The sequence below is a fragment of the Vicia villosa genome, linkage group LG3 (assembly GCF_029867415.1).
Source record: "Vicia villosa cultivar HV-30 ecotype Madison, WI linkage group LG3, Vvil1.0, whole genome shotgun sequence".
NCBI lineage: Eukaryota > Viridiplantae > Streptophyta > Magnoliopsida > Fabales > Fabaceae > Vicia > Vicia villosa.
In genome coordinates, this window is record NC_081182.1 from 58,038,275 (window position 1) to 58,051,961 (window position 13,687).

A 13,687-nucleotide genomic window follows, 5' to 3' on the forward strand; every position below is an offset into this window, starting at 1 on the left:
CTCACTCATAGGATCAAATGTCTCCAAGAAACATTACCTCATAGAACCTTCTTTCTTCTTAATTGACAAAACAGGCGCGACTCTATGACTGTACACTCAGTCAATTGAACCTCTTCTCAAACAACTCCTCAAATCGACTCTTCAAATTCTCCTTAGTCGCTTTACACGCTACCAAGTTAGTAAGACAAGTCTATCTTGTCCAATACGATCTCGTCTTCTATCAACAATAGATTAAGGGTGATTAGGTCCTCAATTTGTCAATAGACAGTCGACAATCATAATGAAACATAAACCATCGTTACTAAACTATAATAGTGTTCCTTCAGAACTTACACTCGAAGTCACTTACAACATCGAGATCCACAATCCCCCCTTAAAGTTACAATCACTTGATTCAACTCCAAACAATTCATACCAAAATTCATCAACTTGGTCTAACGGAAAACAACCTAAATGAATTCTCAAAATATCTACCAAAGATGCTCAACGATAATTCAAACACGTAAAGAAATAGAAACAAAGCCACAACAGTTGTATCAATAACTACACTTCCATGCATAACAGATAAAACATGATCCAATCTTATAGCACAATCCAAGAATAAAATAACGCGTTGCACCATTATCAATAATAAAGCACGTACCTCAGATTAACTTATCTTTAGAAGTAGTCTCAGCACCAGACAACGCAAACACTTTTCCTTTCGCTTGATCCTTCTTTGGCTTATCGCACATGGCACAATTGTGTCCTTGCTCACTACAACTGTAGCAAATCCTACTCGAACCAACTCCACAATCAACAGTTTTGTGACCCGTCTCGCCACACCTGTAGCACTTAATCAGAGTAGAAGCTCCTCCCCCACTTGGCTTCTTGCCAAGACCAGATTGTTCCCTCATGTCATCATACGATTTCTCACGGAACTGTTCTCCTTCTCGTTTCAACTGTAGAAACCTCACTTCTTTCTTTCCACGTACATCTTCTGGAAAATAGTTTCCCAAAAATGCCTCACGGAAAAGAGTCCAAGTAACTTCAATACCTTCTATTTCAAATCTCCGTATAGTATTACTCCACCAAACGTCAGCTTCTTTTGTCAGCATGTGAGTACCAAACTGTACCTTCTGTACATCAGTACAACTCACGACTTGAAAGATCTTCTCAATTTCTCTCATCCATGCGTGCGCTTCGTCCGGTCCATACCCTCCTTCAAAGATCGGCGGGTTGCACCTTCGGAAATCTCCAAAAGCACGAAACTCATCCTTTCCTCCATAACCGGCACTCTCTTGTGGCGCTTGTCCAATCGCACCAGTCCACCTCATCATTGCCTCAACATTAATGTTAACAGTCCTTCCTGCAGCCATTGTCCTAAGACATCCAACGACCAAACAGACAAAACAATATCGATCGTGTCAGATACACAAATCTAATACAACGGGATAAAATACATTAATAACCTTGACCAACTGGTCGACCAGGCTCTGATACCACTAATGTAACACCCCTTTTTACCCCATAAAATAATAAGCATATAATCAGAGAATAAGCATGCATATAACTCAAAGGGCGTCACATTGACGTTTTCAAAAAAATTGAAAAGCTTTTAAAACCGACAGCATTTATCCACAAAATACAATACACCTAGTCATTTCAAATAACACCTTACATATAATCATAATTCATCCAGAATATGCATTAACAGCGGAAAGTGATACTCATGTGTTTCATATAAATGATACATGTCCCATACCATGATCATAATATTTGGCTTAAGGCCTCTCAACAACAAGTAACTAATTAAACATGTTCGCAAGTTATAACAAAATGCATAAACAAATAGAACATGAGTTCAACGTCTAAGCTACCCAGTGTTACATGACCAGAGCATTGACTCGCTACTTAATTACCAAGCAACTCGGAAGAAACTCCGACTAGATCACACGCCAGCTACTAATCGTCAAACCTGCATGTCGCCAAACGAGGGCAACATTAAAACAGAAGGGTGAGAATACGAACCATTATGAAGAAAGTATAATGAGATACAATGGTTAAATCAACAATTATAGGAATGCATTACACTTGCCTAATCATGAAATTAATACTAATCATAATTCACATATATTAAGCATACACCAAGTATAAGAGTATAATATCTCAATACTATATTCTCAATTATACACATAGCCATAATTATCACATATTCTCGCATTTAACCAATTACGTATTCAAACATCACCCCTTCTCAATTATCAACTAATACAATTATCACTACAACACCAAGTGTACATAATCAATTACCAAACTCATACACATAGCATCATAACATCAATGCACATAATCAATTGTTCACTCGTACACTTATCACAACAACATAATGCACATAATCAATTATCACATTCATGCACACATCATAACAACATAATGCACATAAGCAACTATCACATAACTCTAATGTGACTCAATGAAACATGTGACACTATGCATGTGGTACCAATGTGAAATTCTGAGTTTCACCGGCCTCCGATTCATAACTCGAGAATCTAAGCCACACTTCCGATCCGGACAAGACCAAAGTCCACCAATTGTAAACATATAGTTTACGGCTTCCGATTCGCTCTAGAATCCAAGCCCGCTTGTGTTTCAAAGCAAATTCACCTGTGTTTCAAGGCACACTATGATATGAATGTATGTACAATGTTACAAATATATGCAATTAAGATCATCTCTACCATCTTAAATTTCCGCATATCACAATAACTCAACCCTATGAATTATCCACCAATTGTACACAACATTCACAACACACACATCATTCACATACAAGAGGCCAATTAATCAATTACGATTCACACAATCAAATTAACACTAGTAACCACACTATCTCATTTTAATTCTCATTTTGCCAATTATACATGAACACACACTTTCAACATCAAGCAATTAATCATTAGAATTAATATTAACCAACTACTCACAGAGAATCAATATTAGCACAACATCATTGGCATGGAAATATATATTTCTCAACATACATATTCAAGACAAAACACAATTACGGACAAATCCTCAAAATACCGTAATTACTGACAAACCGCATAATCAATTCAATTCCAATTATACGCTAATCAATTGAACACATTGAAATTAATTCAACTATTAATTTAATCAACCAATTAATAATCACACTATATTAATTTCAATTCAATTCTATTTCTATTACATTTCCACTTTCTAGTATTCTATTGCTTAAGACCATTTTCATTGAAAAGAATATCGTGCTAGCTTTCTAACGCCTTGAACGGAAACTCAAACGGAGTTACGGTTTAAAATATATGAATTGTTAAAGTTCCAATGAAAAGCAAACACCGACATTATACACTGACAACTCTAAACATGTCAGAATTACTGGAAACAACAAAAGTATGACTCTTAATAATTCAAAACAACTCTAACAACTTTATTGTCAACTCTAACAACTCTATTGACAACTTTAATAACTCTATTGACAACTCTATTAAATTGTTAAAATTTATTTATAAAGAATATTTAAATAAAACACAATTTCGGTCGATTCGTAAAAATCACAATTTCAACAAAATAACATCACCATGTTAATCTACTAATTAAACTTAGCTACCACGTAAATTTTCATCAAATTCCGGATAAGTAATTATACCGCTTAATTCCGCTATTCGATCTAATTGGATTATTTGAATTATATTATACTTTTCTTTTGTTTTCTCGCTACAGTAGAACATGACAGTACTTATTCTTATTGGTGCGCTACAGTAATATAAGTTAATATTATACTTGTTTCTTGCGCTACGGAACAGGAACAGGAGAAAAATATATATATATATATATTTCATTTTCTATCTTATTGCTACAATATAATAAACAAAACATAGTATCAATACAAACACTACTTTTCCACCACAAGTATATATATCCGCAACAGTAGATGTAAGACAGCATAAAAAAAAACATATAGAACCATGGGAATTTAGGGGTTTCACTCTAAACATGTCAAAACCTAAAAATAAATGAATAACAAAATTCCTAAATCATGTTAATCTACCCATTGACCCAATTATACTAACCCATAATAATAAGGATTCTCCCCCTTACCTCTTTAATTTCTCCTCCAAACCCTAGTTCCTCTTCCTTGTTCTTCCCCTTTCTTCCTCTTTTTCCTCTTTTCTTTCCTCTTCTTGTCTAGCCGTGAGAAATGAGGAGAAATGAATATGAACTTATGTCATTCCCTCATTCTCACATTTATAACTATTCTATATGGGCCTAAATATAACACCCCCCCTATTTACTTCCAACATCAATAATTAAGCCCCAATAAATTATATACTATTTATTATTTCTATTTTAGTTACTAAATCAAATAACACCAATAATTAAATAGACACAAATATACGCACCAAATTAATTAATATAATTCACTTATCTCAATTAACCAATTAAACACAATTACAAACAAGGTTAGTTAATTAAATTAATCATTATATCACATAATAATTAAATAAATAATTAACACAGCAAATAATTAAATAAATAATTAACACACCAATTAATTAAATAAATAATAGTAAAATAAATACTAATAAAAATTGGGTTGTTACAACTCTCCCCCACTTAAAAGATTTTCGTCCTCGAAAATTCATTCGACACAGCCATCTCAACACCGAAACAAATAGCGTTTCACGCCTTCGATCATACAAAGCTCCAAAAGATGTCATTCCAATACCCGAATGGAATACCATGCAATACACAATTCTCTCGATATAAAACTTAGCAATTCTCTCCTTCCAATAATTCATCCTCACTGGAATAAAATAAGCACGTTTCGTCAACCTATCCACAATGACCCAAATGATTTCACAACTACTCGATGTTCTCGGCAATCTCGAATCCAAAATCCTTAGAGATACAATCTCACTTTCACTCGAATTGGATAACTGTTGCACCGAACAAAACGGTTTTGACAAGTCCAACTCAAATACACAATTCCTCTATATTCCCCTTCATACTTTACCACTAAACATTTCCTCAAATTTTGATACATTTATTAACACCATGATGAATACTCAAACCATTACGACGTCCTTCATCCAAAATTCTCCTTTTCCAAATTCAAGACATCCGGAATACAAACTCGATCCCGACATCTCATGACCCTAATCTCGTCAATCCGAAAGTTATTACCTTTTTCTTGATTAATCAATACCCTCTTGTCAACCAATCGCAAATCCAATTTCCGACTCTCTCTAATCTCGTTAAGAATATCACAAATGAGCTTCAACATACTAAGCTTAACACAAGAAGACGTCGCTTCACAAACTAAACTCAAATCTCTAAATTGTTCCAACAATTTCCAATTCTTGAATCCCCAACATAAACTTATGTAATGATTTCCTACTCAATGCATCGATTACAACATTCACTTTTCCAGGATGGTAGTCCAAACCAAAATCATAATTTTTTAAAAATTCTAACCATCTTCTTTGCCTCATATCTACTGATAATTCAAATGCTTGTGGTCACTATACATATCAAATCTCAGGCCCAACTAATAATGCCTCTTAGGTTTCAAAACAAACACAACGGCGGATAAATCCCATTCATACGTCGAATAATTCCTCTCGCGAATTCTCAGTTACCTTGAAGCATAAACTACCACTTATCAATATTTGCATCAACACACCTCAGCTCGAAATCACATATCCAAGGAAACTCACTTCCTTCAACCAAAACTCACATATAGAAATCTTCGCATATAACTTCTTCTCTTTCAATACTGATAACACAATCCTTAAATTCTCAGCGTGATCATCTCACTCATAGGATCAAATGTCTCCAAGAAACATTACCTCATAGAACCTTCTTTCTTCTTAATTGACAAAACAGGCGCGACTCTATGACTGTACACTCAGTCAATTGAACCTCTTCTCAAACAACTCCTCAAATCGACTCTTCAAATTCTCCTTAGTCGCTTTACACGCTACCAAGTTAGTAAGACAAGTCTATCTTGTCCAATACGATCTCGTCTTCTATCAACAATAGATTAAGGGTGATTAGGTCCTCAATTTGTCAATAGACAGTCGACAATCATAATGAAACATAAACCATCGTTACTAAACTATAATAGTGTTCCTTCAGAACTTACACTCGAAGTCACTTACAACACCGAGATCCACAATCCCCCCTTAAAGTTACAATCACTTGATTCAACTCCAAACAATTCATACCAAAATTCATCAACTTGGTCTAACGGAAAACAACCTAAATGAATTCTCAAAATATCTACCAAAGATGCTCAACGGATAATTCAAACACGTAAAGAAATAGAAACAAAGCCACAACAGTTGTATCAATAACTACACTTCCATGCATAACAGATAAAACATGATCCAATCTTATAGCACAATCCAAGAATAAAATAACGCGTTGCACCATTATCAATAATAAAGCACGTACCTCAGATTAACTTATCTTTAGAAGTAGTCTCAGCACCAGACAACGCAAACACTTTTCCTTTCGCTTGATCCTTCTTTGGCTTATCGCACATGGCACAATTGTGTCCTTGCTCACTACAACTGTAGCAAATCCTACTCGAACCAACTCCACAATCAACAGTTTTGTGACCCGTCTCGCCACACCTGTAGCACTTAATCAGAGTAGAAGCTCCTCCCCCACTTGGCTTCTTGCCAAGACCAGATTGTTCCCTCATGTCATCATACGATTTCTCACGGAACTGTTCTCCTTCTCGTTTCAACTGTAGAAACCTCACTTCTTTCTTTCCACGTACATCTTCTGGAAAATAGTTTCCCAAAAATGCCTCACGGAAAAGAGTCCAAGTAACTTCAATACCTTCTATTTCAAATCTCCGTATAGTATTACTCCACCAAACGTCAGCTTCTTTTGTCAGCATGTGAGTACCAAACTGTACCTTCTGTACATCAGTACAACTCACGACTTGAAAGATCTTCTCAATTTCTCTCATCCATGCGTGCGCTTCGTCCGGTCCATACCCTCCTTCAAAGATCGGCGGGTTGCACCTTCGGAAATCTCCAAAAGCACGAAACTCATCCTTTCCTCCATAACCGGCACTCTCTTGTGGCGCTTGTCCAATCGCACCAGTCCACCTCATCATTGCCTCAACATTAATGTTAACAGTCCTTCCTGCAGCCATTGTCCTAAGACATCCAACGACCAAACAGACAAAACAATATCGATCGTGTCAGATACACAAATCTAATACAACGGGATAAAATACATTAATAACCTTGACCAACTGGTCGACCAGGCTCTGATACCACTAATGTAACACCCCTTTTTACCCCATAAAATAATAAGCATATAATCAGAGAATAAGCATGCATATAACTCAAAGGGCGTCACATTGACGTTTTCAAAAAAATTGAAAAGCTTTTAAAACCGACAGCATTTATCCACAAAATACAATACACCTAGTCATTTCAAATAACACCTTACATATAATCATAATTCATCCAGAATATGCATTAACAGCGGAAAGTGATACTCATGTGTTTCATATAAATGATACATGTCCCATACCATGATCATAATATTTGGCTTAAGGCCTCTCAACAACAAGTAACTAATTAAACATGTTCGCAAGTTATAACAAAATGCATAAACAAAGAGAACATGAGTTCAACGTCTAAGCTACCCAGTGTTACATGACCAGAGCATTGACTCGCTACTTAATTACCAAGCAACTCGGAAGAAACTCCGACTAGATCACACGCCAGCTACTAATCGTCAAACCTGCATGTCGCCAAACGAGGGCAACATTAAAACAGAAGGGTGAGAATACGAACCATTATGAAGAAAGTATAATGAGATACAATGGTTAAATCAACAATTATAGGAATGCATTACACTTGCCTAATCATGAAATTAATACTAATCATAATTCACATATATTAAGCATACACCAAGTATAAGAGTATAATATCTCAATACTATATTCTCAATTATACACATAGCCATAATTATCACATATTCTCGCATTTAACCAATTACGTATTCAAACATCACCCCTTCTCAATTATCAACTAATACAATTATCACTACAACACCAAGTGTACATAATCAATTACCAAACTCATACACATAGCATCATAACATCAATGCACATAATCAATTGTTCACTCGTACACTTATCACAACAACATAATGCACATAATCAATTATCACATTCATGCACACATCATAACAACATAATGCACATAAGCAACTATCACATAACTCTAATGTGACTCAATGAAACATGTGACACTATGCATGTGGTACCAATGTGAAATTCTGAGTTTCACCGGCCTCCGATTCATAACTCGAGAATCTAAGCCACACTTCCGATCCGGACAAGACCAAAGTCCACCAATTGTAAACATATAGTTTACGGCTTCCGATTCGCTCTAGAATCCAAGCCCGCTTGTGTTTCAAAGCAAATCCACGTGTGTTTCAAGGCACACTATGATATGAATGTATGTACAATGTTACAAATATATGCAATTAAGATCATCTCTACCATCTTAACTTTCTGCATATCACAATAACTCAACCCTATGAATTATCCACCAATTGTACACAACATTCACAACACACACATCATTCACATACAAGAGGCCAATTAATCAATTACGATTCACACAATCTAATTAACACTAGTAACCACACTATCTCATTTTAATTCTCATTTTGCCAATTATACATGAACACACACTTTCAACATCAAGCAATTAATCATTAGAATTAATATTAACCAACTACTCACAGAGAATCAATATTAGCACAACATCATTGGCATGGAAATATATATTTCTCAACATACATATTCAAGACAAAACACAATTACGGACAAATCCTCAAAATACCGTAATTACTGACAAACCGAATAATCAATTCAATTCCAATTATACGCTAATCAATTGAACACATTGAAATTAATTCAACTATTAATTTAATCAACCAATTAATAATCACACTATATTAATTTCAATTCAATTCTATTTCTATTACATTTCCACTTTCTAGTATTCTATTGCTCAAGACCATTTTTATTGAAAAGAATATCGTGCTAGCTTTCTAACGCCTTGAACGGAAACTCAAACGGAGTTACGGTTTAAAATATATGAATTGTTAAAGTTCCAATGAAAAGCACACACCGACATTATACACTGACAACTCTAAACATGTCAGAATTACTCGAAACAACAAAAGTATGACTCTTAACAATTCAAAACAACTCTAACAACTTTATTGTCAACTCTAACAACTCTATTGACAACTTTAATAACTATATTGACAACTCTATTAAATTGTTAAAATTTATTTATAAAGAATATTTAAATAAAACACAATTTCGGTCGATTCGTAAAAATCACAATTTCAACAAAATAACATCACCATGTTAATCTACTAATTAAACTTAGCTACCACGTAAATTTTCATCAAATTCCGGATAAGTAATTATACCGCTTAATTCCGCTATTCGATCTAATGGGATTGTTTGAATTATATTATACTTTTCTTTTGTTTTCTCGCTACAGTAGAACATGACACTACTTATTCTTATTGGTGCGCTACAGTAATATAAGTTAATATTATACTTGTTTCTTGCGCTACGGAACAGGAACAGGAGAAAAATATATATATATTTCATTTTCTATCTTATTGCTACAATATAATAAACAAAACATAGTATCAATACAAACACTACTTTTCCACCACAAGTATATATATATCCGCAACAGTAGATGTAAGACAGCATAAAGAAAACATATAGAACCATGGGAATTTAGGGGTTTCACTCTAAACATGTCAAAACCTAAAAATAAATGAATAACAAAATTCCTAAATCATGTTAATCTACCCATTGACCCAATTATACTAACCCATAATAATAAGGATTCTCCCCCTTACCTCTTTAATTTCTCCTCCAAACCCTAGTTCTTCTTCCTTCTTCTTCCCCTTTCTTCCTCTTTTTCCTCTTTTCTTTCCTCTTCTTGTCTAGCCATGAGAAATGAGGAGAAATGAATATGAACTTATGTCATTCCCTCATTCTCACCTTTATAACTATTCTATATGGGCCTAAATATAACACCTCCCTATTTACTTCCAACATCAATAATTAAGCCCCAATAAATTATATACTATTTATTATTTTTATTTTAGTCACTACAAAAAAACTCTAATCCAGCGACATAATTAGCGACGTGTGAACCACGTGGCTAATAAATGTTAGTTGCGACGTGAAACCAACATCGCCACCTGTATTTTATTATTAAATAACTTTGCTGTATTAAAGTTGTTGGGAGTCAGACATGGGGGGCTGTGAACAACAGTTGCGACGTTGGTAGCACGTCGCTACATTAATGACATAAATTAATTCATCACACCCCATAACGTTCAAATGGGGGGAATATTCAAATTTTTGTAAAATTTGGTGGTGACGTTATTGTCACGTCGCTACATTTATAATTCAAAATGGGGGGAAATTTGATCTGACCTATTGGCAGCTTTGCAGGTGTGTAAGTGACCGTTGAAGGGTGCGACGTGGATATCACGTGGCAAGTAGAGATGTGCCTTCCACGTCGCTACATTATGTATTAATCAACCCATTTCACTTCCCCCCTCCACCATTCACGAACAGAACTGCAACCAAACCCATTTCTCTTCTCTTCTCTGCAACCAAACCCATTTCTCTCCCAAAATCATCTACTCCTAAAATCCAACCTTTCTCTCCCAAGTTAATTCAATCCCAATTCAATTTCAAAGGTAGTTAATATTATTTTGATATTTTGTTTATTTTCTTATAATTTTATTATATATGTTGTTGTTAATTTTTTATTTTTGTTTTGTATAGGTTAATTAGTAGATTGAAGAAGGTTGTAGATTGAAGAAGGAGGAGTAGATTGAAGAAGAGGTAAGTTATTTTTGTGTATTATAGTATATATTAAATAGATTTAATAGGTATATATGTTAATTTGTTTAAAATTTGTTTAATAGGTATTGTATTTGTTGAAAATATATTGTGTTTGTTATAAAATTCTAGTATATATTGTGTTTGTATATATTGTATTTGTTATATTGTGTTTGTTATATTGTGTTTGTATTTGTTGTAGTATATATATATATATATATATATATATATATATATATATATATATATATATATATATATATATATATATATATATATATATATGTATATATATATATAGTATGTTTATTTATTAGGTATATTATAAAGTTTTCATTTTTAATTTTTAGTAAGGCAATTGGCGAGACACGAAAGTGAAGCCCAGATCGAGATGATGCAGAAGAAGCAGTCTGATATGGAGGAGCAGCATGCGCGACAGATGGAGGACATTATGAAGAAGCAAGCTGAGATGGAGGAGCAGATGAGACGGTTTATGCAAGGAGGTGGAAATTACAGTAATGCTCCTCCTCAAGAGCCGGAGGATGACGGGGTGGCTGATGATTTTAATCCGGATAATTATTTTCCGGATGATGCCTCTTAAAAACATTTTGTATTTTATTTGTTTTAAATTTATTTTTATGTAAAATATTCTACATTTTAATTCATTAAAATATTAATTTTAAATTTTTAGTTTTAATTAATTGAATTTATTATATAATGTTTATTATATGAATTTATTTTATACAAATTTATTATATAAATTAGTTTTTATAGATTTTATTATATAAATTTTATTTTATAGGTTTTATTATATAAATTTTATTTTATAAATTTTATTATATAAATTTTATTATATAAATTTTATTATATATATTTTATTATATATTAATTAATTATATAAAATATATAAAACAAAACAAATCTAGCGTAATAAAAAAGCATTTAATGTAGCGATGTGGTAAACACGTCCCTACATTGGTCAACAAACACACTATCCCACACCTGCCACACCTGCTGTGTGTGCAGATAGATGTTCCCCATGCAACCCTGTTGCGACGTGGGACGCACGTCGCTACTTTCTGACGTGGTCTCCACGTCGCTACAAGTTGCCACTTTGGCTCCTGCGACGTATTCACTCACGTCGCTACTTTTTTGTTGCCACGTGATATTCCATGTTGCGATGTGGTGACCACGTCGCTGCAGAGCATATTTTTTGTAGTGAGTTACTAAATCAAATAACACCAATAATTAAATAGACACAAATATACACACCAAATTAATTAATATAATTCACTTATCTCAATTAACCAATTAAACACAATTACACACAAGGTTAGTTAATTAAATTAATCATTATATCACATAATAATTAAATAAATAATTAACACAGCAAATAATTAAATAAATAATTAACACACCAATTAATTAAATAAATAATAGTAAAATAAATACTAATAAAAATTGGGCTGTTACAACTCCCACACCGCTTCCTTAATTTCGGGCTCTAGAAAAAGCTTCTCAAGATCCGCCACTTCCATACCGTTGATAGAATTAAAAAAGATACCATCCAGGACCGGCCTAGTCTCCTCCGTTTCTAAAAATTTATGCTCAAAGTAGCTAAACACCGTACCTTTGACATCTTCAACCGACTCCGCCACACCATCCGGGGTGAAAATGGGACCTAAATGATTTATCCTTCTCCTTTGTTTCATCATCTTATGAAAGAAACCGCTATTAGAATCTCCCTCCTTAATCCATTTCACTCTAGATTTTTGAAGAAGCATATTCTCTTTTAGCCGCAAATTCCTCCAAAAAGTAGCACTAGATTCCTTCCTCAAAGCTAGATTGTCATCAAAAAAAGCATCATTAAAGGAAGCTAACCTTTCGTCGGCTATGTTCAAGTCCCGAACTCCATCTTCCATATCCAATTCTATCTTCCCAAAAACCTCTTTGTTCCACCTTCTTAATTTATCTTTTAGTAAGCGGAGTTTTTCCTTGAGAATGAAATCGCCTCTTCCTCCCACCTTCATGCTTTTCCATTCTTTCTCCACAAAAGGAAGGAAGGAATCAAGAGAGAACCACTCATTGTTGAATCTAAAAGGCTTCGGTCCCCAATCCGCATTATCTTTCAAAATCCAAACCGGGCAATGATCCGAAATGTCTCTATCACCAATTAATTGACCAACCACCCCCCACTTAGAAACAATACTACTAGAAACAAGAAAGCGATCAAGACGACTCATGGATTTTCCATCCCCACTAAACCAAGAGAACTTTTTGCCTTTGCAAGGGATGTCCTCTAAAAGACTTTCATCAATGAATTCCGAAAAAAGATCCATTTCAACATGATTCACCGCCACCGTCCTCTCTCTCCTTTCACTAGAATTTTTAATGACATTAAAGTCCCCTCCCAAAATCCACTCACCATCTTTGAAGGCATCTTGTAACTCCAAAAGCTTCTTCCACAACTCCTTCTTTTTGCTCAAAAGACAAGAAGAATAAATATTAACAATGTAATAGAAACTATTCTTCCATTCCACCTTAGTGCCCAAGTATCCATCACCTTTAAAACTACTCACAACCTCCACTTTATTTCTATCCCATAATGTGATTAAGCCTCCCGACCTACCCAAAGAGTTTGAAAAGGAAAACCCAATCTCCGAAGAGTTCCAAAAACTTTTAGCCCAACCATCCTCCATACTAGTAATCTTAGTCTCTTGAATCAAGAACATG

The 13,687-nt window shown here is 34.2% G+C and overlaps 1 protein-coding gene across 1 annotated transcript; it reads right to left on the bottom strand.

Moving 5' to 3' along the window:
* Window positions 1-12,423: 12,423 nt before the first annotated feature.
* Window positions 12,424-13,653, bottom strand: LOC131658138 (uncharacterized). The gene has a single exon (XM_058927468.1). The coding sequence runs from the start codon at window positions 13,651-13,653 to the stop codon at window positions 12,424-12,426; it is 1,230 nt and encodes a 409-aa protein (XP_058783451.1).
* Window positions 13,654-13,687: the final 34 nt, after the last annotated feature.

Coding starts and splice junctions, on each gene's coding strand:
- LOC131658138 (XM_058927468.1), bottom strand. CDS start 13,653: ATGGAGGATGGTTGGGCTAAAAGTTTTTGGAACTCTTCGGAGATTGGG.